The sequence below is a fragment of the Gavia stellata genome, chromosome 6, assembly GCF_030936135.1.
Source record: "Gavia stellata isolate bGavSte3 chromosome 6, bGavSte3.hap2, whole genome shotgun sequence".
Lineage (NCBI taxonomy): Eukaryota > Metazoa > Chordata > Aves > Gaviiformes > Gaviidae > Gavia > Gavia stellata.
In genome coordinates this window covers 22228610-22253714 of record NC_082599.1, presented here as the reverse complement: position 1 = coordinate 22253714, position 25105 = coordinate 22228610, and the positions used below count along the sequence as shown (strand labels likewise).

Sequence of the window (25105 nt, the reverse complement as noted above, 5' to 3'; positions counted from 1 at the left end):
AATTTTCTTTAGACATGTTGTGGTTAATGGCAAGGAGTGACCAACAACAGTAGACTAGTAGTAGACAAGAATTCCATCCTCCTACCCTGGTAGGACAGGCCTTACAGAGGATGTACTAGTCAACCTTGGCAGAACAGAAGGGACATATGTTTTATTTAAGAACAGTAGAAAACATACGGTATCAAAACATTTATAGCAAATATAAGAAAACAACCAGACTACTGAGAAACAGAATTGTATAAATTGTTTCAATTGTGAGCAAATGCAAAAGCACTTCTGACAGTATAAGACAAATTAAAAAAGAGATGCCGCTCTTTTTAATCCAACCAAACAGTTATGTGTGAAGAGACAGACATTTTTCAGATTAAAAAAAAATACAAAACAAAACTGGAAATTGGTGAGTGAGAGGAAAAAACCAAACACACAGAGATGTCAGTTTACGTTTTTGAATTGTACTTAGCTTTTCCCTCTAATTTTAGTGCTATTGTCAGTTCCAGCAGTACTGAGAAAAGAGAATACTGTTCAAATGGAGAACATCTCTGGAACTGAAGCAGAATTTTCAAATACATCTAACACCTTTAAGAAATTTAGATTATTAAAACTTTGAGCAGTGTATTAAGGCAGTTCTCATTAGCATGCTTCCCCAGTTTCAATTTTCGTATGATTTTAGCTGGTGATGCTTTCTAACCAATAAAGAGTCAATATTCTTAGTTGTTTGAAAGGTGATTTGCAACATTTCAGATGATATTATGCATTGTTTTCTGTCTTTTGGTATATTAATCACAACTGTAGCCCCTTCTGTTGCAAATGTTTGATTTTAAAATAATTGTCACTTGTCAGCCAGTCCAATAGGCTATTTCAGAACCAATACAGTTTATGCATGGGAAGTTTGATGTTGAAACAATATTTATTTACATTCCCAGAGTGAGATGGTTTAATATATTCATGCTGCTATAAAAGACATGCTACAAAGCCTAATCGTATTTTGTGTATATACTATGTGTACAGAGAATCTTGCTTGTATTAAAATAAAAGAGAAATGAGGTTCTAAGTATCAATTTATAAAAGTTCTTTGTAAAATGTTACAGTGTTTCGTGAAGCAGTATTTAATGAAACATTAACTACTGGTAAACCTCCATAGAAACTACCTTTTCCAAAATTCATGATAATAGTTCCTATCCATTTTAGTTATGTTTGCATTTCATAAAGTAGCTTACGTCCCCTCCCACAGAAACCCTGTTCCTACGCTTGCTGCACTAGATAAGCGGCTCACATGGGGAAAGATAGAACAGACAGCAGTATGAGTGAAGATACTTGTCATTTATGCACTGACCTGCTGTAAATACAAAAGCAAATGGAGACCTAAAAATGATACTACCCTTCCCCCAACCATGACTTTCTTTCTGCAACCTGTGGCTCTTTCCCAGCAGAACAGCTGGTAGATTTTATTGCTGCCATAGCAACCCCACCGTCAGCCCGTTGGCTTGGCAACATTGCAGCAGTAAGAAACACACTTCACATCTGAACTGTTCTTAGACTCATAGAGGTATTTTTTTCAGGTTGCATTCCTAAATGCTTATTCACTGTTCGATTTAATAAATTTTGCAATAAAAAATCCTATACAGTCCTTATTTGCCAGTGAAATCAGATCATCTTCCCTGGAATCTTGCAAAAAATTAATATCCATTCCTTGCAACGTCACACCAGATGGATCAAATCTCTGCAGCAGCTTCAACTGATCAAGTGACAGTCCAGCTCCCCTCATGCCTTCTCCTCCAATGTGAGGTTCCTTTTTAAGTAACAAAGAAAAGCAAATTATCACATCAGTATAAAGTTCTTAAGTGCCCTAAATGTATGCCGCTGAGTATATGCAGAGCTGCCTGTTAACGTGGACAAGTTATGTTTATATCATTCACACCAGGGGAGGATTTAGAAGTGATCTGGACCTTCTTTTCTTGCCTTCATCTGGCCAATATGTATACAAGCATATACACAAGGTCCAAAGTACTTTGAGGAGGTGGTGGTGCACCTAATCCACTTTAGCCCACTAGTTTAGAGCACTTATTGAGGACAGGTACACAGGTCTAAATCAATTCATTACTCAAAGGACTGAAAGGACTGAAACATCACAATAAAGCTGTTATCACCAGACAGTAGGAAGGTCTAAAGGTTTTAGGTTGCCACTTTTTTTAGGTTGCCACTTTTAAATGATGCAGCACTTCTGTGTACTGACTAATAGCTATGAGTTAAGTCAAAAACAGTGATGCCTTAGCCAGTTACTAATATACTCAGTAACAGTAGTAGAAATACCTGGATTCTTCACATTAAAAACTTCAACTGGAGAGACTGAAAGCCCCAATCCAGAATACTTTACTGCCTGAAGAGGCAGCATTTTGAAAGATGATGCAGCAGAAGCATCTGAGCTTCAGATTTTCTATGATGTATGTATGTCATGTAATCAGACTAACAGGTAAATGAGACTACTGTTACATGTGTATGTACCTGAGGCAGAGAAAGAAAGGAACAGCTTAGGTATCTGAATTCAGGAGAAGACATTTGGCATCAAAATCCTGGAGAGGAGAAGGGCTTAAAATCACAGCCCTTTTCTCAGCATTTCTTGTGAGTAGCCTTGACTGCTTTTTATTTAATACACTGATTCCTGGAAAAAAGCTAATTCTTAGCTGGATTGTTCTTTCAATGCGTTCAGTAAGGAGATGATAGAACAAAATGTGCAAAAGCAGTATCAAAACTAGATCTCCTTTGTAAACGTAGTCTAGTGTAGTCTATAATGCAGCCTACAGCAGAGTATTTTTTGAGCCATCACACTTTGCTAACACATGAGCTCACCACCCAGTCAGCACATGAGATGAGTTAGTTGCTTAACCACGTACTGCGTGCTGTAAAGCTGGGCAGCCAAGAGGTTGCAGCCTGATTCTCTTCCTTTCCCTCAGCAGGATTTTAGTGCTTTCCAGGTGAGGGACAAAAAGAGGTGTCCATTGCAAATTAAGAAGAAGAAATTAAGAAATTAATGTGCAAAGGGAGACAGGGTAGTGACCTCAAGTAATGTAATAGAAGGATGGAAAGGTAAAGGTTTAGGGAAAACAGTATTACACAGGGCCAAGCAACTTGCTCAAAGACAGACCAATTTTCCTCTACCTTCTCCTTTTTCCTTCCAGTTAAGTTACTACATTTAAGCTGATACACAGTATCTCCTGTGTGAACTCCTAAGACGAAGTAAGTCTGCACAGACAAAGGATCAGCTGCCATGCAGTAACCTCCACCTCTGAGATCAACGCCTATGGCTCCATCTCCTGTTTTTTCCTTACCCAACATGATTCCAGGATCTGTTGCCAAACTGTGAAAGTGGGAGACAGTGGACTGGGTATATAAGGAGGTCCACTGAGAGACTAGAGAATATGGGAAACACATAAAGGAACGTGAGGTAAGTCGACCCTAGACTCCAGTTTCCTGTACATTTGAAAAGATCACCTTAGTTTACACTACCAGGGAACTGGTTCTGAAATACTGTAAACTATCTGTGGGTAAACAATTCAGTGTCATCTCATTTAAAATGTACTACACACAAAAGCTTAATTTTTACAGATACGTCATTTGTGTGTGAAAACTAGTGCTTTATTCAAGACTGATATGACTGGTGAGAGAAAGTCTATTAAACCAGAAATAATCTTGCATTTCAGTTAATAGGGCTTGTGTTTTGCTTTGTCATTCTATCGAGGACAATTTTTATGCTGTTAGGTAAAATGTATAATGTCAGTTGAAACAGCAGGAACTGAAAAATTCCTAGTAAATGGGTGGTGAGAAAGCAGGCAGAAGAACCCTGACATACAAATCTTTTAAGAAAAGCTTCAGTTCTGTTAAATCTTTACCAGCCTTCATATAACTTCTCTTTGTACACCTATTGTATATATTTTTTTCATTTCAGTTAAAAAATGCATCTAAACTTCTTAAGACAGATACAAGTCATCACAGAATGTATAACTAAGCTAAACAGGTATCAGAGTTAGACCTTTCCTCAAAGCCATGATGATAAACAACTAAGCCACCCAACTCATCACATCAACAAAGAGAAACATAGATGCATACGATCTGATGATAAACTCTCTCAAGGTACTAATAAAGGTAACATATTTTTGAAATGTATGTGCTATAGATAAAAAATCCTAGTATCTCCCTATATATTACCTCTTCCCAGACATCTTAATGGTAGACACTGACTCCAAAAAAGACAAGGTACATTCTTGGGACACTGAGCCCAAAATAAATTTGTTCCCTCATTCCTTTTCATAATGCAAAAATAGCTCTCATACATATAAAATACTCCTTCCTCAAAACACAAGGTTCTTTCCATTTATCTCCCATCCTTTATCCAAGTCTTCACTACTTCAGTGGCATTAATAAAACATTTTTCACCCCTCCTATGAATGTGCAAAAAAAGAAGAAAAAAATATATGTATTAAAGAACAATTCAAGAGGAATTTTAACCTATCTGAACTATCTTTTGTCTCTGTTGTGTTTTAAATTACTGTTGTACAAATCAAAACAACCACAGTACACAGTGGGAAACTACTTAACGATCCCTAAATGAAGCTCAGTTAAACACAAAAACAGATTTAAAAGAGCCTCAGAAATCCTTGTGTTATTTCTATCCACAGCAGTTAAAATTGTCTGCAGTGAAAAAGAGATTTATTGATAGTAAACTTAGTGTGTAACTTTACAGTGCCAAAACAAGCTCACTGGATTGTGTTAAGTACCCTGAAAATACTCTCACCTGTGGCTGAAGCTGGAGGCATGGAAAAGTTTTCAGGGCCCAAGCAATTTGCTCTTCATTTTCAGAAAGTGTAATCGTACATGTACTATATACTAAAACACCTCCTGGCTTCAGCAATTTTACTGCCTGCAGAGAGAAATAAACAATAGTTCAGCTTATATTTAAATGCAAAAACTTTCATATTAAGCAACATTAACCAAGAAACCATTAAGCTATAATATTAAAATTTAGCACTTAATTAAACTCAAATCTTTCTGTCTAAGATAGGCATTAGGATACTAATTCTTCTCAGGGAATACCGTAAAGGATCCCAGAGATTAGAAAGATTCTTCTTTCCAAATCAGCATTATAGCTCATGCAGTTTATTAATGTCATTGAGATGATTCACCTTGTAAGATTTGTTATTTGTACAGCTCTACATATCCCAGACAGATTAGTTTTGTTTTCATCACCTGCTGCCAACCATGGATACACAATATGTTTGTCAGTGATACTAGATGTCAACTGTTTCCACATACTCGGCACGAAAGCTCTATCTATGCTGCTTTTCAAGCTGTGGTTCACTTTGAATACATATAATTCAGATTTGAACAAGTTTCATGAAACCTTATATTTCAGCATCAGTCCAAGCACACTCCTACTAGCATGAAAAGTTGTAATATGGCCTCCTGGCTTTGTAGTCCATCTCACATCCCATACAATACCTCACAACACGACTGCATGGGAGTTCTATGCAGTGAACTTACAAGAGTCTGTGCTGCTGCAGAGAAAAGACTTTAATCTGCTCCGTGACTTAGACCCTTGTGATTATTATAAATTAAAACTGATGAAACTGAAGGAATAAAAAAATACATACAAAGGTTTTTATTTACTATGGCTTACATATACATTTCCCATGCTCCAATGAATTGACTTCACCTAGCGACAGATAAGGTGGAGTTGAGAGGTTAACTGAATCCTAACACTATCTTCTTTACTTAACTGCTGAAAAGGTAGAGAAAATGAGGCACCGTTTTTCGGTATGAAGTTTTATGCTGCAAAAGCATTTATGTTCAATTTAGATTATCTACTCAGTGATCAATACATACCACAGTGAAAAGCTTGCGCTGTAGTGGCTGATAAGAGGTCACTTCCTTTAAAGTCAAGGGATAAGCCATGTTTGGTCTCTGTCCCATCCCGCTACATGGAGCATCAAGAAGAATTCGATCAAATGACTCTGCTAAGAATGGAGGTCCTTCTATAAAAAGCAGTTAGTAATGTAAAATGTGGCTGTTTCTTTCCTTGAGACTTCACCATAGATAAGGAAAAGCTGTTACTGCTTCCTTGACATAAAACATTTATGTTCTATAGGTAGTGTCTGCAAGAGTAATCTCAGCTAGAGACATGTCTCAGCACTGTTGGTGGTAGATTTCATCTCTCAGAAAACTAAAGAGTTTTAGTTCTATGCGCTCAAACAATGCATGATTCCTTTAGGCAATAATTTTTGTAACCTTAATTTAATAATTTGAAAGTAAAATGTAAAAGTAATCAAACAAAAATGTTGAAATATGATTGGTCAGAGATGCTGGGTACAGAGTTGTACATACAGGCTGTAATGAACCACAGTCAGCTCATAACTGAACCAAGTGTGCAAATCTTTACAGAGAGAAGCCTGTTGTTAACCACTAAGACTGTCTTAAATAATAATAATTGGATTGTCTATAAAATAACTATTTCTTGTGATGCATATACATATATGTAGAAAATAAAGCACTTCATAATAACATGAAATATTACAAGTTCTAATGCGTGACACATGCTGTCTCCACAGCAGAACAGTTCAGTAAACAAGAATTGTGAAGACAAGAACAATTTCTGAATATTACCTGGATAGATAAGGGAATATGTAACTTCTATATGCAGAGCCTATCCTTTCATCTGAACCCCACTAGCTCAACAGCCCAAAAGTTTCTGTCGCCTTAGTGCTAGAGACTCTTCAGCTCAGCATCACCAAGACAAAAGTGGCTCCATATGTGTATCTGTGAGTAACCAATGAGGAAGAGAGCCATATATATGCTTTACCTCCTTTTCTCCATCTGTTCCTCAAATATTCAAGTTAGGTCACAAGTGAAAACAAGTGATTGACTTCATACTACTGCTACCTGGCTTATTCCAGAGCTACAAAATGAGTGTATCTATCTGATTTATCTACCTCTGATCCATTACTGCAATGTTCAAAATATGTCATGTCTTACTTGCAAGGATGTACAGAAAAGCCTTCATGATCTCTCAGTATTACAGCTAGCTCTTGTTCATCTGTGTAAGTGCTACATACCACCTACAATATTTTATGTTCATAGAAAGACTATTAAGAAAGTACCTTTATTCTTCCAAAGCAGGAATAACTGCAAGGTATAGGGACAAGGAAGGTGAATTATGCAATCTGATTCCTACTTAGGCTAACCAGTGACTGGGATAAAACAGACTGAGAAAGAACCGCATACTTTGCACAACAAACTAAAAATAATCAAGACAGCAGATACCGTTTAAATTGTTCCATCATGGGAACAGAACCCATGATCATAAATACAGCACTTCAGAAAAGCAAATTAAATGAACTTAAAATAATACACTGTGCTTCTATAGAACTTTTCCCTGAACAGCTGAACAAACATCAATGAACTAAACCTTGCAGCACTCCTGGGAGTTAGGTATTAATAGCCCCATTTTACAGATGAGGATTCTGAGGCAGAAAAGCCAAGCAATTCTGCAAAAATAATTTTTTCTCAGACTAAGTCAAACAATTCAGCGTATGGGGTTAAAAGTTACCACAAAAGAAGCTTTAAGGCTTCTTCAGTCTTTGATATTATCTGGGAAAGGAATGCTTTTCCTTTGAGCATATTAGGTTGTGATAAGGACAGATAGATTAAGTTTCGTATTTTCTTCATGGAGAAGCTGATAATCACAAAAGAGCAGAAAATAAAAAAGCATTCACAGTGCTGAAGCAACTTAGGTATCTGCCAAGATTTCAAGGACTTGTAGACCTGTGGCAGGTTTAATACTATTAGTGCAAAACTGATTATTATTTTCTTCTAAAAGCTATTACTAGCCAAGTTGTTTACTTTACCTTGTTCATCCTCTCTCTTCTCAACTGAAAGTGCCTTTGTCCCATCGTAGCAAAAGGCCTTAATGCAATTCAACTGTAGCAATTCAGCGTTCTGCTTAATTTTTTTGACCTTGTTAGCTATCTTGTCCATGGCTATTACTTCACCCTAAAAAAACCCAAAGTTTTTATCAAAAGCATAGGGATTAAATGGATGTGCAGTTCCTGATTTCCTCTCCCCCCACCATGAGCAGTGTAAGGAATGAAGCTTAGTTTTCCCTATAGAATTTTGTTATTTAAATCCACACTCCAGTGGTCCTTGTTCACTCATATTTTCTGTGATACCCGCGTTAGGCTAGATACTAGACTGAAGCTGTATGCATTCTGACTGGCACTGGCTGCTTGGCACAGTCACTCTCTAAGGGACTCTATGATATCTGACTTCTGGCAAGTGAGTTTTTTGTGTCTTTTTGTTTGTTTTGAACTGTTTTACTGGGCATTAAGTAAGGTAAAAATGTAGTCATTTGAAAGAGGGTAGAAATCTCAAATACATGGTAAAATAGGTCAACAGATTTTAAATTTGCATGGAGATGGTAGGAAACATGATCACATACAGCTCAGTCCTGAGGAAATGAGGCCCACAGCCACATCTCTGGCTTGCTCAGACTCATAACATACTGTTATACTTGCAGCAGTTGTCACTTAAATTGAGGGGAATCATAATTACACATTATTCCTTTTATGTAAAAGTAAGATTTCTCTTTTCCTCTCCAAAGATAAATCAAAACAGACACACACCACTATCTGCTAGATGAAATCTGTAAACACAAAGGAAAGTAAACAGTAGCATCAGTAAAATCCAGAACAGTAATACTGTATTAAAAAAAAACCCAAAGACCAAAAACCTCTACTAGACTTGCTATAGCAAATAGAACCTGTGGAGAAAACATGACAACTTTTTCCCACTTGGTGATGGCTCTCTAGAGGCTTATGGAAGGGTAACATGACTAAGATAGTGTAAAAAATACCCAAAACAAACTTCATTAAAGATAAGCTGTCTTGTTAGCCAATATGTAGGTCTAGGACTGAGAAGTAAAAAGGGATTTATGTTGTGTCAATGGTGTCCAGCCTTCAGCTCCTATGAGCCAAATCACCTCTTACAAGAGCACTCAATGACCATGTGCCACTGCTTCTCCCCATCACCATTCAACCTATTGTGCATGCACACTAACAACTGATTGTGCTTGAGAGTTAGGTCTGTTGCTACAACAATGAATTTGCTCCACATGTGCTGTACTGTGGATATAAAGAGATAAGTCCTTCTCCTGAGAGACTCTCAGAAAAGAGAACAAGCTGGAAGACAACAGTTCTTCCCCATCTGGCCCATGTCAGCCACTGCCAGAACAACTTCCTGAAAGACATCTGGAAGATACAGTGGTCTGGACTGGGATCCAAATAATAATCAATTCTCGAGCTTTAACTATTCACAATTCCTATTTAAAAGCTCTTAACAATACAGAGTAATTTTACATTTTGATTATCTCATCTAAAAACAATATACTAATTTTTACAATTAAATCACAAAAAATATACTATTGATTCAAATATTCTGAAATGTTAATGTTTTAATATACTGTCTATGGAAATTCCGTATGGAAAATCTGTGAATGGAACTTAAGAACCAAAAAGCAGTGCAAATTTACTAATATATTTTTTCCATATCTTGAATTAAAATTATATACTCAGAAAAGGAAAACCAATTCAGATAAATTTCAACATCTGTGTTCTTAATCTTTACCACTTCAGCTGGAGGCAAGCACAATCAAAATGTCTAAAATGACTAAGGAAAAATACAGTTATGTGAAGTTATACAAAATGTACATACACAGATGGAAAAAGTATAGATGTAAATGAATCCATGAAGAAATATATGCTTTTACAAACTTCCTTTATTTATCACACTGAAATTCTTTACTGGAAGCTTTATAAATCTATCTAATAAATGTATAATGCATTAGACAGTCATTACACAGTCATGTTTACTGCATGTTTGCAAACTTTCCATACTGAGGGAAATACGCAATACGCAAATATTCACTTCAATATGCAAACCGTCACAGAACTGAATACGACTTTTCTAAATACATTCACATCATTACCCACTGTATCTTCCCACTAATGCACAGACAACCGTTGAAGTACTGCATAATGTAACTGCAAGATTTCTAAATAATCTGATATATTCTGGTAACCTTATTCCAAAGAAAATAATGCCTTACAAAATGTTTAGAGCAAACATTACACATTTTTCCCCTCTCTGCTAGAAAAGAGTAACCTGCATGTGTGTCTTTCATTTTGCATATAGCAATTTAATATATACAAATTGTTATTCCTATATACACATTCTTTTTGGCTTGTGTGTTATTTTCCTTAGCCTTTCTCTAAATATATTTTTTGTTTCTTCTCTTATTGTTACTTTCTCATCAGATATTTTTGGGTTTGTGACCTTCTACCTTAGAATGTCAAATTCAGACTAGAAATTCAGTCTAAGATCATATCTGTACGACATAATTGATAATTTTTACTGAGAAGAAAGTTAATTGTATTAGGAACTTGTTTCTGTAGAGTTGTGCATTCTTTTGGCACATGGTAGTAACCCCTGATTTCCATGTATTCTCAATGAATCCAGCATATTCCTGTGTAACTTTGCCTTGCATGTTACAAATTCTTCCATTACAAATAAACCAGTAACATTTAAAAAGTTGAATCAAACATATTTCAACAGGTCAATTTGCAGCAAATAAGATTTTAAATGTGATGGTGACTATTTGATAGTCTGTGCCCATTTCAGTAACTCTGATGTTTAGCAGAATTTATTGGTAAGCAGAACATTCAAATATTAATAGTTTACTGTTGTAAATTATCTGTGCATTCTGACAGCTAAGTGTGCAAATGAACAGTGGTCAGACTTTCTTCACTGAGGCAGAAAATGCTCAATGACTTCTCTTACCTGGTCATGCATTAATGTTGCAAGATGGGTTGTTTTTCCTCCAGGTGCAGCACACATATCCAAAATTCTCTCTCCTGGCTGAGGGTTTAAAATATGGCTCACAACCACAGAAGGCAAGTTCTATCATAAAAACAAATATGGGAGAATTCAAACCTTATGTCCTGTATCAAGTCCTGTATTAAGGAATGACAACCTTGTTGAAACAAAAATTCGTTCAGCAGTGAAGATACCTGATATTGCTGTCAGTTCCTTAGCGGAAAGTTAACTACTGGGATTATATAAAAGAGACAGTATAGGTCAGAAGTCTCCAGTGGCTCCTTTTTTATTTAAAGCTATATATGAGTATCTATGACTGAAGTTTAAGGGTTCATGACTACGGAGACTACAGTGCTAAAAGTCAAAATAAAATAAGCTGATACTATGACAGACACAGAGCAGCTCTGTATATTACAAATATTTTATATTGACCTGTTTATTGGAACATTTACTATATGAACATACTGGTGTAGTATAGTAACGAACAGTAACATCAATAGGCAGGAGTTTAAACTTGCTGAATTAAGGTACCAAGAAGCTGAACTGCGCTATTAATTCTATAAATAGAACAGATGCCCTAAAGAGAAATAATATGCAATGATTGTGCATAGTATTGCATCTTACACAGTATCATAGAATCATAGAATCATTTAGGTTGGAAAAGACCTTTAAGATCATCAAGTCCAACCATTAACCTAACACTAAGCCATGTCCCTAAGCGCCTCATCCACACGTCTTTTAAATACCTCCAGGGATGGTCACTCAACCATTTGCCTGGGCAGCCTGTTCCAATGCCCAACAACCCTTTCAGTGAAGAAGTTTTTCCTAATATCCAGTCTAAACCTTCCCTGACGCAACTTGTGGCCATTTCCTCTTGTCCTATCACCCACCTCTCTACAACCTCCTTTCAGGTAGTTGTAGAGAGCAATAAGGTCTCCCCTCAGCCTCCTCTTCTCCAGGCTAAACAACCCCAGTTCCCTCAGATGGTCCTCATAAGACATGCCCTCTAGACTCTTCACAGCTTCATTGCTCTTCTTTGGACACACTCCAGCATCTCAGTGTCTTTCTTGTAGTGAGGGGCCCAAAACTGAACACAGGATTCGAGGTGCAGCCTCACCAGTGCTGAGTACAGGGCACCATCACCTCCCTACTCCTGCTGGCCACACTGTTTCTGATACAGGCCAGGATGCTGTTGGCCTTCTTGGCCACCTGGGCACACTGCTGGCTCATCTTCAGCCAGCTGTCAACCAACACCCCCAGGTCCTTTTCTGCGGGGGAGCTTTCCAGCCACTCTTCCAGGCCTGTAGCATTGCATGGGGTTGTTCTGACCCAAGTGCAGGACCCGGCACTTGGCCTTGTTGAATCTCATACAATTGGCCTCGGCCCATCGATCCAGCCTGTCCAGATCCCTCTGCAGAGCCTTCCGACCCTCGAGCAGATCAACACTCCCGCCCAACTTGGTGTCGTCTGCAAACTTGCTGGGGGTGCACTCGATCCCCTCATCGAGATCATTGATAAAGACATTAAACAAGATTGGCCCCAGTACTGAGCCCTGGGGAACACCACTTGTGACTGGCTGCCAACTGGATTTAACTCCATTCACCACAACCCTTTGGGCCTGGCCATCCAGACAGTTTTTTACCCAGTGAAGAGTGCACCCGTCCAAGCCATGGGCAGTCAGTTTCTGCAGGAAAATGCTGTGGGAAATGGTGTCAAAGGCTTTACTAAAGTCTAGGTAGACTATATCCACAGCCTTTTCCTCATCCACTAAGTGGGTCACTTTGTCACAGAAAGAGATCAGGTTAGTCGGGCAGGACTTCCCTTTCAGAAACCCATGCTGACTGGGACTGATCACCTGGTTGTCCCGTACATGCCATGTGATGGCACTCAAGATGATCTCCATAATCTTCCCCGGCACTGAGGTCAAGCTAATGGGCCTGTAGTTCCCCGGATCCTCCTTCCGGCCCTTCTTGAAGATGGATGTCACATTTGCTCACCTCCAGTCTGCTGGGACCTCCCCAGTTAGCCAGGACTGCTGGTAGATGATGGGAAGTGGCTTGGTGAGCACTTCCACCAGCTCCCTCAGTACCCTTGGGTGGATCCCATCCAGTCCCATAGACTTGTGGGTGTCTAAGTGGTGTAGCAGGTTGCTAACCATTTCCCCTTAGATTATGGGGGCTTCATTCTGCTCCCCATCCCTATATTCCAGCTCAGGGGGCTGGGTACCCCAAGAACAACTGGTCTTACTATTAAAGACTGAGGCAAAGAAGGCATTAAGTACCTCAGCCTTTTCCTCAGCCTTTGTCACTGTGTTTCCCCCCGCGTCCAGTAAAGGATGAACATTCTCCTTAGCCCTCCTTTTGTTGCTAATGTATTTATAGAAACAGTTTTTGTTGTCTTTCACGGCTGTTGCCAGGTTAAGTTCTAGTTGGGCTTTGGCCTTTCTAATTTTCTCCCTGCAAAACCTCATGACATCCTTGTAGTCCTCCTGAGTTGCCTGCCCCTTCTTCCAAAGGTCATAAACTCTCTTCTTTTTCCTGAGTTCCACCCAAAGCTCTCTTGAGCCAGGCCGGTCTTCTTCCCTGCCAGCTTGTCTTTTGGCACATGGGGACAGACTGCTCCTGTGCCTTTAAGACTTCCTTCTTGAAGAGTGTCCAGCCTTTCTGGACTCCTTTGCTCTTCAGGACTGCCTCCCAAGGGACTCTGTCCATCAGGCTCTTAAACAGGCCAAAGTCAGCCCTCTGGATGTCCAAGGTAGCAGTTCTGCTGACCCCCCTCCTTACTTCTTTGAGAATTGAAAACTCATCGTTTCATGATCACTGTGCCCAAGACGGCCTCCCACCATCGCATCCCCCACAAGTCCTTCTCTGTTCACAAGCAACAGGTTCAGCAGGGCACCTTCCCTAGTTGGCTCACTCACCATCTGTGTCAGGAAGTTATCTTCCACACACCCCAGGAACCTCCTGGACTGTTTCCTCTCTGCTCTATTGTATATATGGAAATATTCTGAAAAATGCTATTCTAACTTGGTTCAACACAAAGGTATAAAAACCTTTTAAAGTTGTCTTTAGTACATGCTGTCTTTGGTTAGCACAGTTTCAAGATCCATTCCACAGTGTTCAAAAAAATGAACAATTCATTTCACACACAGCAAATTCAAGTCAAAAAAGCTGTGCTCAAAGCGTTGTGATCAGTGGTACAAAGTCCAGCTGAAGACCAGTCAATAGTGGTGTACCACTGGGGTGGACACTGGCGTCAATGTTGTCTAACCTCTTCCTTAGGGAGCTGGATAATATAACAGAGCACACCTTAAACAAGTTTACAGAGGATACAAAACTGGTAGGAGTGGTTGATAAACTGGAAGGTTGCGCTGCCATTCAGAGGGACCTTGACAGGCTGGAGAAATGGAGAAACAGAAATATCATGAAGGTCATAAAACAGAAATACGAACTCCTGCACCTGGTGCACCCCATGCACCAATATAGGATGGGGCTGACTGGCTGGAAGGCAAATTTGCAGAGAAGGCCCTTGGGAACCTGGTGGACAATAAGTTGAATATGATCTAAATTCTCACGTGCACCAGTCTCTTAAATAACCTGTCCCTCTAACAGTTCTGTTCCTTGAAAGCAAGTACTCTGATAAGCTGAATCAGGGAAGAAAAGGCCTCTCCTTTGCTGCAGGCCATGAAACAATATATTGCTGGATAAACTACCCTTTGCCCACACTGGAAGACAGCATTGATGCTGATTTAAAAATATTAAGATAAAATACAAACAGAATATATGCATAAAAATAACTCATCTGCTGGACTGACTCTTCTGACAAAAGAAATAGTGACTAAGACAATTCACTGTAATAAAGGACTTACTGTCTGAGTGATACTTATACAAATCAAATGAGGAGATAACTTAGAATTTCAGAGAATATCTCTGGACAACGGTTTATTTGAGATAAAATTTACATTTGCTTTAAAGATTAAAATAACTTTTTTTTTGGAAGGCTGGACAGCCTGATTTTGTTTTAAAGCCTGCTTCTAAATTGTCATATTTAGCTAATGGTTGGACTTGATGATCTTATATGTCTTTTCCAACCTTTGTGATTCTGTGATTCTGTGATTTATATCAAAAAATACAATACCATTGTTGGCACACTAACTGTCTTAGAAATCCAACTGAGGTGTTCACCTTATCTTTTTATGTCAGCAAACTGAAATAAAGAATTTTAGCTGATCTAAGAAAACTAGAAAGTTCCATGATTTCATCATCCTACGTTTCAATATAGAATGGGTGGCCAATTGTCATGTCTGAGTATTGCTTTTCATTAGTTTTATCGTGGGGGAAAAGGAGGATAGGTATCACAAATATTAAAGATGCGAAAAGAAAAGCTAGCTTGAAATAAGTTCTTAAATTTTACAATAAAAACTACACAAAATTTGTCATTCTTTGTCATTCTTTGGAAGCTGTGCAGTTTTATGGTAAGAGGTAGTGAAAGCTGCGCTACTGTAAGATTTTTCATAGTTATTTTGTTCAGGTGGATTTTTTTCATTAGGGCTAAAAAGATACAGATTTTCTCTTTAACTTAAAGTCAACTTAATATTTGGAGATTTTCCTGATTATCTACAGAAGGATGTACCCTTAAAGAGGCTCATATTTCAGAGTTCATAGGCAGATTCCAAAAACTAGAAGTTCTATGCAGAGTACCTGTGCTAAAAGAAGTTTTTAAGTGAGTATCTCTTAAGGCACTCTGAAGTCCCTTATCATATCTTAGACACAGTATGATTAAACCACCTACATGTAGATACTGACTTCATTCTAAATGCTTTGTTTTCTTTAAATCCAAAGAGTGAATCAGGTGCTGTAATACACAATGAATATATAAAGTATTAATGCGTGCTTAGAGGATATTCATTATTCTGCAAATAGTAAGACTTTTATTTTTGTAACAAACATACCTGTAAAAACAAATGACTAGGGAGCACATTGTCAAATGAAGGACTAAGGTAGACTGGCTCTATCATTCTTATGCCCATTCCACTGGAAAACATGAAAAAAAAATATTTCAACTACTCAGTTTTATAATTTTCGACAGTATTCAATTAAAATCATTACGCTTACAAACAAAAACTTGAAACTAATCTTACAAAAATGAAAGTACTTATAAAACAAATAAGAAAAATACTTTTACAATTTTATAATCTGATATTCTTTAAAATTACATCATTACTTTGGGTAAACCATAACAAAAAATGTACTACATTATAAATTGGAACGATCTGTAAAAATTGCATAAAGCAAGTTTATCTTTTCTGTACACAAGACAAACTGAGACCTAAACCAAGCCTTGATAATGTAAAGAAATGCATAAAATCAGATTTAAATATGTTAATTTCAATCCATAACTGCTTTTGCCTAGCCAGGTATGCACTAGGGCACTGGCATATGATTTCCTACTTCGATCTTCCTCCATTTTTCTAGATTGTCTGAGGTTTCAGTCAAATAACTGAAGAAATTCTATTTCAGAAGCCTTACAGGAACATTGATTTGCCTGAAAAGCAAAGGTTTGAACTTAGAAGCAACCTAAAAGTTTTAAATATGGATGAAGTTCTGACACAGATTTCATTAAGACAAATGTACTATGAAATGGACAACATTTATAAGAAAAAGAAGAAAAACCAATATTGAGCCTGAAAACAATAGATTACTGAAGATAACAAGAATTAGTATTATTTTGCATATGAACTGCACAGTCCAACAAGAAGTAGAAAGGATATGAGAAAGCAAACTTGCAGACACCAGATTTAGCATTACATACTGCCACTCCATGTCATCAACTCAACAGGTATATCCTATAACTACTTCCACTATATTTAAGCTCTAATAAATCAGAAATCCTCTGACAATGTAATCTTTTTTACTAGATCTTTTGTACTTTGTTCTTGGGATGTAAAGTCTCGGTCATTAATTTGATGTCCATGCTCTCCTATACTGCTTTTTATATGTGCTTTAGAGGACATAAGAGGAACAAACCATATGCTTTGGCAACAAAATAGAAAAGCAAGCAATCCTGAAATAGATAACGACCTTGGCAAATGCTATTAATTTTTTTAAGATATCTGACCTTATGTTTTGTGCCCTGCCCCACCAAAAAGAGCCCCTACATATATTTTTAGGAGATGGAGAAATCGACAAGGCTGCACTTCTGTTACATCCTGTGCTGGTTTTGGCTGGGATAGAGTTAATCTTTTTCATAGTAGCTAGTATGGGGCTACGTTTTGAATTTGTGCTGAAAACAGTGTTGATACACAGGGATGTTTTAGTTACTGCTGAGCAGTGCTTACAGAGTCAAGGCCTTTTCTGCTTCTCACACCACCCCACCAGCAAGTAGGCTGGGGGTGCACAAGAAGTTGGGAGGGGACACAGCCGGGACAGCTGACCCCAACTGACCAAAGGGATATTCCATACCAGATGATGTCATGCTCAATATACAAACTAGGGGGAAAGCTGGCCGGGGGACCGCTGCCTGGGGACAGGCTGGGCATTGGTCAGAGGGTGGTGAGCAATTGTTTTCATTTGCATCACTTGTCTTTCTTGTTCGTTTATTGTTGTTGTTATTTTCCTTTTCATTACCATTTTTACTATTATTATCATTATCATTATTATTTTATTTAATTTCATTTATTAAACTCTTCTTATCTCAACCCATGAACTTTCTCACTTCTACCCTTCCAATTCTCTCCCCCATCCCGCTGGGGCAGGGGGGTAGTGGGCGAGCGGCTGTGTGGTCCTTAGTTGTCAGCTGGACTTAAACCATAACACATCCAAATAGGAAAGTGGTACAGAACAATTTGCCAAAATGCAGTTTTGCCACAGCGAGAATGTTTGTCACTTCTGTTTGTTCTATATTATTGAAGTCATATGCTAAACATAAATTCTGAAAAGGCTCCCATTTATTTCCCTCTACCTCTCAAATAAACTGGTATCTGGATACCACTATGAAACTAAACGTTCAGTCTGCTAATACTTACTGTAGAACTTTAATCATAATTGCTATCACATTGCTGCTACCTTAGCTGTGAAGTTACAGAAGACAGCAGGAGGCACAATTCTATTATATTCCCAGAAACTAATGATTCCCAAAAAACACTGGGAATCCCAACATGCAACACAGGTCTCAGTCAAAGCCATCTTGTGGTTTCACATAGGGTGCAGAACATTTCAAAATGGCTTCCCATCTTCTTCCTTCCCTTTGCAAAGTTGTAGGTGTAGATTGCAGTTACTATGGACTTACTTCAAGGGGCCACTTGAACTAAAGACTTCACTGCGACTCAGTTCTGAAATCCCATTTCCAAGGAAAATTTTGACTCCTTCGAATTCTTTGGCTCCTCTTTTACATTTCCCTTCAATATCTGAATACACTGAGACCAGATCTCCAGCTTTCATAACTGCACAAAGAATAATGGAAATTTTGAGATTAATTTTATACTTGACAACACAGTAGTGACCAAATAATTCAGGATTTTCAGTAGACTACTTACTTCAACTGCTATATCATAGCAAAATTTAAACTTTCTTAATATAATCAAAGAAAAAGATTAACTGATATCAGGCTTGAAAGTGTACATGGTGAACGATGGCTATCAAATGACTAGAGCTATTGAGAGACACAAGATTACAAATTAGACAGCGTGTCTTGTTTTTTAAGTGGCTAGACAGACCTTCACTTTATTTTATCACCGCAGGGTCACCCATAAGTTTAAGCACACTCTTCAGGATTCAGTCCTCTGTGGGTGCTCCAAGCACGCAAGTACATCAAACAACACTGGTTCACACTTACTGTACAAAGACAATAATACTAAATTCGTCTAATGACCTCTCAATAGCTAGGTAGAACATAGCTGTAGATGCTTTTTCTCTAACTATTGCTTTGATTACATATTCTTGTTGAAACAATTTTTCTGGTGCGGCTCTCTTCCCTCTAAGGCAACTGTTGTTCTCAATAATCCTCTGAAAGAGTTTTACACCTCCAATTAAAACCCTCCAGATAAGTAAAGTACGTAAATATACACCAAATTCTAGAAGTGTAGTCCTAGGGACTTAACAAACTTTCTAACCTAGAACAAAAATAGATAGAAAAGAGGGATAGTTTAACTGATTTTGTAGAATACTGAGCAAGCTCTATACACTGACTGGCTGAACAATATGCTTAGAAGTAAAAGCCTCCACTAACAGCAATAAACAATTTTCCAAAATTACATTTCTGAAGTGTCTGACTGGCTGGAGCAACCAGAAGATATGACAAGTAAGACAGTTCAGCTTCCCAAGAATTCTTTGAATTGTACTTAGGAATCTTTATTTCCATTTTCAAGTGGCTTTCTGAATATGCACAAATGCCCTGGAATTCTTAAATGGTAGTATTTGTTGGGTAGCCACTAAACATTTCTTTTTTTGCATAGACTCTTTTTACACAATGTGACACAAAACATTATGTGATAGCCTACTGTTATTGTCTGCTTAAATTTCACTGAACAAAAACTTGCAGCAATTTAACCCTTCCATCAAGCATATTCGCCAGTGATTTTTGCAGTATTCAAACATAAAGGATTTTATTTCACTCTCTGCTGACAGTCATCCTTTCAAAATGCATTAGTACTGTGTACAGTTAAGCTTTTTGTAGCTTATATTGGCATTCCATAAATATAAAGCTTACAGTTTGATTAGTTAAATTAAACTCAAAGCCCCCTGATAATTAGTTTACCTTCATCTGGGTTGCAAGATCAGTGATTAAATGTGTGTTCTTGCTGTACTCTTCCCTAGTTAGACCATCTGTGCTTAATACAGTCTTATTATGTTTGGCCTCAAGTGGGTAGCATGCCCTTTTAGTTTATTTTCCTATCTGCAATTCCTCTGAAGTGTTCCTAAAGTTTTTAGTATCTTTACTTTGAATTAATGTTGCATGCATAATTACATGCAGCAATTATGATAAATCACTAGTTGACTCAAAGAAGGATTTGAATATTTATGAGGTTGTCTAAATAAGCAGTTTCAACAACTGCTACGGCAATATACTTATTTCATTATCAAGTCCTAGATTGAAAAACATTCCTGTTCAGTGAATTGGACTTAAGCACATGCTTCAAACTTCTTGAAGGTTTTTTCCTGAAAGGGAATGAAGTTAAGTGGCTAGATAAATGCTTTCCTGACTCACTTTGTTTAATAATAAGAACCATGATGATTAGTAAATCTCATCACAATAGAATAGTGAGGTTAATCATCCAAAATTATACTGGTTTCACATAAAGTTAATTTGACCTTTAAATAAAAGATAAACAGGCTGCTGAACAGTAAGCATGTATGTGTAGATTTTTAATCTTGTTTCACAGGCATTGAAACAAAAATTTCCATTTCTTAAGAATCTGACATTAAAATTGAAGTTTCTTCTCATCAATAGAAAAAAACCCTTTTTACTAGATCTGTCACACACAATATCAAATGAATCGCCAATGGATTAAAAAAAGAAAATCCATTTTTTTAGATCTGTAACTTAGAATCTGACAGGATCGTGAAGGCAAGTGCCTTTGTGACTGAATGAAGAAATAACATATCTGGAAACAGTATGTATTAAATAATCCACCTACATTCAGTTACCATCCAGATGTATCTGCTGTGGCACTCCTTTTATTCTTTTTTTTTTTGACAAGACTGGGAAGTGGCAAACTTCTGTGAGTTTATTCTACTGAACATACATATTAAAAGTTACAGTATTCAATAGTAAAAAAACTCTTAAAAAGCCAGGTTTTACTTTGAACATGCTCTTTAAAAAGATTTTCAAATGAAAACAAGAAACTGAAATCCTTGAGAACTAATACTTCAACTAGGAATTACATATGGAAAAAGAAACTTAAAACAGGCCAGGTGAGAAATAATTACATATAATTTATTACAAGTATAATGTAAAAATAGTGAAAATCTCCAAAAAAAGCAAGAAAAACTTTAAAAAAATATATGTACCATAAATTACAACTATAAGATTAATTGCAGCTGTGAATAGAAAAAAAAACCTTAATGTTACTATTTATTGGAAATTGTCATCAAGGGGTGACATTTTTTCCATCCTCTTTACAACTTAACTGGGTGTATTTAGAGAACTCTTACATCTTGAGGTAGATGTGATTCCAGGGATATAAACATGTGCTCCTCGAAGTACTGCATATCCACAGTGGGCTCCAACAATGACTTCAGATGCATGTTTTTTTAAATCTCGCCTAAAAATACAGTATGTAGTTCAGTTTAAAAAAAAAAAACAAATACCCCCCCAAGTAAAATCTAGTTCATAAACACTGTTTTGGTCACAATATAATAGAAAAAAATAGTTAACTATCATTCAAACACTTAAAAGATCTATTTTAGTCCCAGAGGAATCAAAGGAAAGAGCCAGGAAGGAAACCAGTCCTCAAAATAAAGCAGATTCTGACATATTCTGCCACTATTATGAACGTGACACAGGAATACAAATAAATTATACTGGGATGGAGAAATCATCCTCTATCCCTTCCTAGGCTAGATGATTATAAAGTGATTTTTTGTGTTTAACAACTGCTAAGTATTTCCATAATAAATGTATAACCAGGTGCAAGGAACTTTGACAGTAAGAATTGTGAAGAAGATAGTTACTCGAACTTATTCGAATATAAAAAGAACAGAATGTTCAGAAAAAGACGGTACAAAAGATAATTAAATGAATGAAGAATAAATAAAGGCATTAAATGTTATTTCAGAGTGTACAGCATTTACAAACCAGTACCACTTGTTACCAATCCCTACCTAATCGTCATATAAGCTGAATCTGAAGTATGTTAGTCTTCACTATGAACAAGATACTTTAAATAAAATGTCCATCAGTGAATTCAATAAAACAATGAAGAAACTCCATAGGGGCAGACACAGATGCAACATGGGAAATATCCAAACATATCTTAAGAATGAAGAACGAATAGTCATTTTGTAGAGGATAAAAAATTGATTCAAGAATTCTCTCAGCATTATTGATCCAGTCTCCTTAAGTCTTACTCTGGACTTGATTCCAGTGGAAGAAAACCCTGCCTGTATTTAGCTATAGTTCTATATTCCACCGCAAAAGTTTAGTTCTTCTGTCTGCCTCCTACCTGGCTTTCCAGAGAGGATGTACTTATATTACATTTTCCCTATAAAAAGTTAATCTCATAAATAAGGAGAGTACTCTCTCTATGTTTTCTTACATCTTTTACGGACTAAAACTCTGACCTGGTTAGGATATGAACTGTCCACTAGGTCTTAATAAAAATCAAGTTGTGCTTCATTTATAATGAGTTAGTTATCATAACTGTTTAAAAAGAAATCTGTAAGTAAAATATGTGTTATGATATTTTAAGGTTAAGACTGAAAGTTTCAAACCTGGGTCCAATGACAGGAATTAACAAGATGTCCTGGAGTTTCGGGTGCTCAAGAACTGGAACACATAGTCCTTTAAATTGCTGTTTCATTAAAAACCATAATTATTAAGCAATAGTAAAAAAAGGTAATATTTAAGTACTTAATTACACTGAAAACTATTTTTCCATTCATAATTTATAGCTGTAGAGTACAAAAAACAAATGTAGTGAAAACAATTAAAGAGAAGTTGGGCAATAGTGTGTAAGAATTAAAAATAATGGTGTAAATATGGTGTAAAAGACTAAACATTTAATAAACTGAGAAATAACAAGGCCACAAAGGGACTCACTGAGAACTGACTTCAGGGAGTGGGACAGTGTTCTTACACTCATAACCCTACCACTGGTTTTTGCTTTCTTCTGGAAGAAGATTGTGTTGAGTTGTCATCAGATCACAGTAACACCACCAGAGAAGCTTGGGTCTAACATGTGTTATCTTTTTGATGTTATTAATTATAACCCACTGTTTAACTCTACTCATGTATTGCCTGTCTGTCTGTCAATACACCAAGTTGGTAATACTTTTTATTTTTCTTTACAGCTTAACTTTGATTAGGTATTGAGAGCTGAGTTGCGCATATAGTTGAAAACAATGACAGCTTGCCATTTTAAAACTGTTCCTGGACTTTAAAAAGATGATGTCTTCTCACCTGAGCCTTCTAAAATATAACCTCAAAATGTGCAAACCATAAATTAGTTTGCATGTGATAAATAAGTATTTTCTCTTAAGAAAGAAAACAATCCATGAGCATACTTTTGTTAAAAACTGTATATTAGACAAGTTTCCTTTTCTAATATGACCACAATTCAAAATACATGAAGTTTATGAAAAGCCAGTCTTAATTCAGTTTTCAGGAAAGCACTTTCCCTTGAAGCAAAATATCATACTGTAACACCCATTCCCAGATCTCTACAATCAAACTAAAATTAGCATAACTCATTACCATTCCAGCCATCAGAATACTGTCAACTGCCTCTGCATCACAGAAATGTCTTGGCTCCTGTCATGCAATACTCTCTGTACACCCACTAGCATTAATAATTTACTTAAAGAAGAACTGGATCTTTTTAGACAGAGTTAAGATCTAGAATAGAGTTTCAAAATAATCTACTTCTTAAACATAATGGCTTACATATTCTCAGATAAATAAATGTTTAATTAAGGTAAGTAAAAATCCAGAAAATTATACAAAGATTAAAAACAGGTTAAAAGAAGAAAAAAAGAACAGTTGCAGGGCATCACTCTGGCTCCAGTTTCTAAAACATACAGATTTTTCTCACTTTTCTAATAGTTTGTGCAGTGAGACATACAGCCATTCTCCTTTAATCTTAAATAAAAATGTTCTAAACATGCTGAACACAGCATACTGAACTACAGCTTTTATCTCTTTCTACCACCTTCTCTAGACTTATGATGCCTCTACAGTATATACTACAGTAGTACCCCAATCCTATCTAAGGTCTGGATATGCCATGTGAAAAAGAGTTGGTTGTCTTTTCCCTCTGTTATTGCCCTTCTTGGACATATTAGATGAGGAATACTGCTAGACAATGAATTCTCATTTAACGCTGACAGGAAATCAATATGATTGCATAAAGTTAATACTATGTATTAACATGTATTAAGTTAAGAAATAGTGTCCAGTAATGAGAAGCTCTCATAATCAGGCAAAAGGTGAAATATCCTGTTATTTTTGCTGTAACAAAGAAATTGCACAAACCTTCTGGATCTCTTCAAACAGCAATTTTTTCACGTGTTTCACTGAGGCCAAGTGGGTATTAACTCTAACAGTTGTGAAACCTGGTGGATGAGATAGATGACTTAACAGAGATTGATATTTACTCTCCACCTCCTGTGCACCTAAAGCAGTGATAAGCTGAAAGTGAAAGAAGAGATTTTATATTAAAGATATTCACACAGCAGCCTCTTGCTCAGTGCAAAAAAAGCACTAAATAAACATCCTGTAGAAATGGAGGAATACGTTTGTGTCGTGTGCAATAGTGAGGAAAGTCTACGTCTGGAGGCCTAATTCCAATGAAAACCTCCTAAGTTTCTTGAAAAGGACTTGTGGGAAAAACAGTTTTATCAGCAAGATCATTGTAAACTGGCTGCAGCAAATACCAAAAGTAACTGTTAGCAAGTTCTGTGATACTGTACAAAGAACAGTCCTAAGGAGATGGAAGAGTAGATTCAAAACTATGAATTAATAACTTTTACCCCGATATACAAAAATATCATTTTTGTGTCCTTTGACATTAGGAAATCATAGGTTGTCTGTAGTATTTTTGGTTCTACACTGGGGTAAGGGAGTATTTCTTGTCAATATTATGTGATTAATAAGTGGTTAATTTTCTCTGTGATCATTCTTCAGTGGGATACAAGACTGAAGTCTCAGATTTATGCTAAGTTTATTTTAAATATTTTTATCTTACTTTGAGCCAACAGGCATAAAAAATAATTTTATATTTTAAATAGAATTACATATAAAAATCCTTGTCTAATGTGAAGATGATACCTTATTTTAAGGTATTGAAGTCAAACAAAATATTAAATCAAAGAAATATTAACAGTGTTCAATTAGTGAATATTTGTTGATGATTAGTAGTATTTTTCACATACCTCATTATTTTTGAACACTTTGGTGAGATACTCTTCAACTTCATGTTGGAAAGAGATTTTGGGGAAAAAAGACATCTTCCTTTAGTTTTTAAAATCTGCTG

The 25105-nt window shown here is 36.7% G+C and overlaps 1 protein-coding gene across 2 annotated transcripts; it reads right to left on the bottom strand.

Moving 5' to 3' along the window:
* Positions 1-1404: 1404 nt before the first annotated feature.
* NSUN6 (NOP2/Sun RNA methyltransferase 6) lies at positions 1405-25105 on the bottom strand. Of its 2 annotated transcripts, XM_059818308.1 has the most exons (11): positions 25005-25105; positions 24106-24261; positions 22347-22426; positions 21069-21178; positions 18205-18358; positions 15869-15950; positions 10882-11001; positions 7896-8040; positions 5878-6026; positions 4790-4915; positions 1405-1789 (listed from the first exon to the last, which is right to left on the bottom strand). In XM_059818308.1, exons 1-11 carry the CDS (start codon positions 25077-25079, stop codon positions 1577-1579), a joined length of 1410 nt encoding a protein of 469 aa, XP_059674291.1. In that variant the 5' UTR covers positions 25080-25105; the 3' UTR covers positions 1405-1576. The 2 variants fall into 2 exon arrangements, with proteins under 2 accessions (XP_059674291.1, XP_059674292.1); XM_059818309.1 differs by lacking the exon at positions 24106-24261.

Coding starts and splice junctions, on each gene's coding strand:
- NSUN6 (XM_059818308.1), bottom strand. CDS start 25,079: ATGTCTTTTTTCCCCAAAATCTCTTTCCAACATGAAGTTGAAGAGTAT. Junction 11,002..15,868: donor CTAGTCATTTGTTTTTACAG/GTATGTTTGTTA, acceptor TTTTTATGATAG/AACTTGCCTTCTGTGGTTGT. Junction 6,027..7,895: donor GAAGAGAGAGGATGAACAAG/GTAAAGTAAACA, acceptor TGCTTTTTATAG/AAGGACCTCCATTCTTAGCA.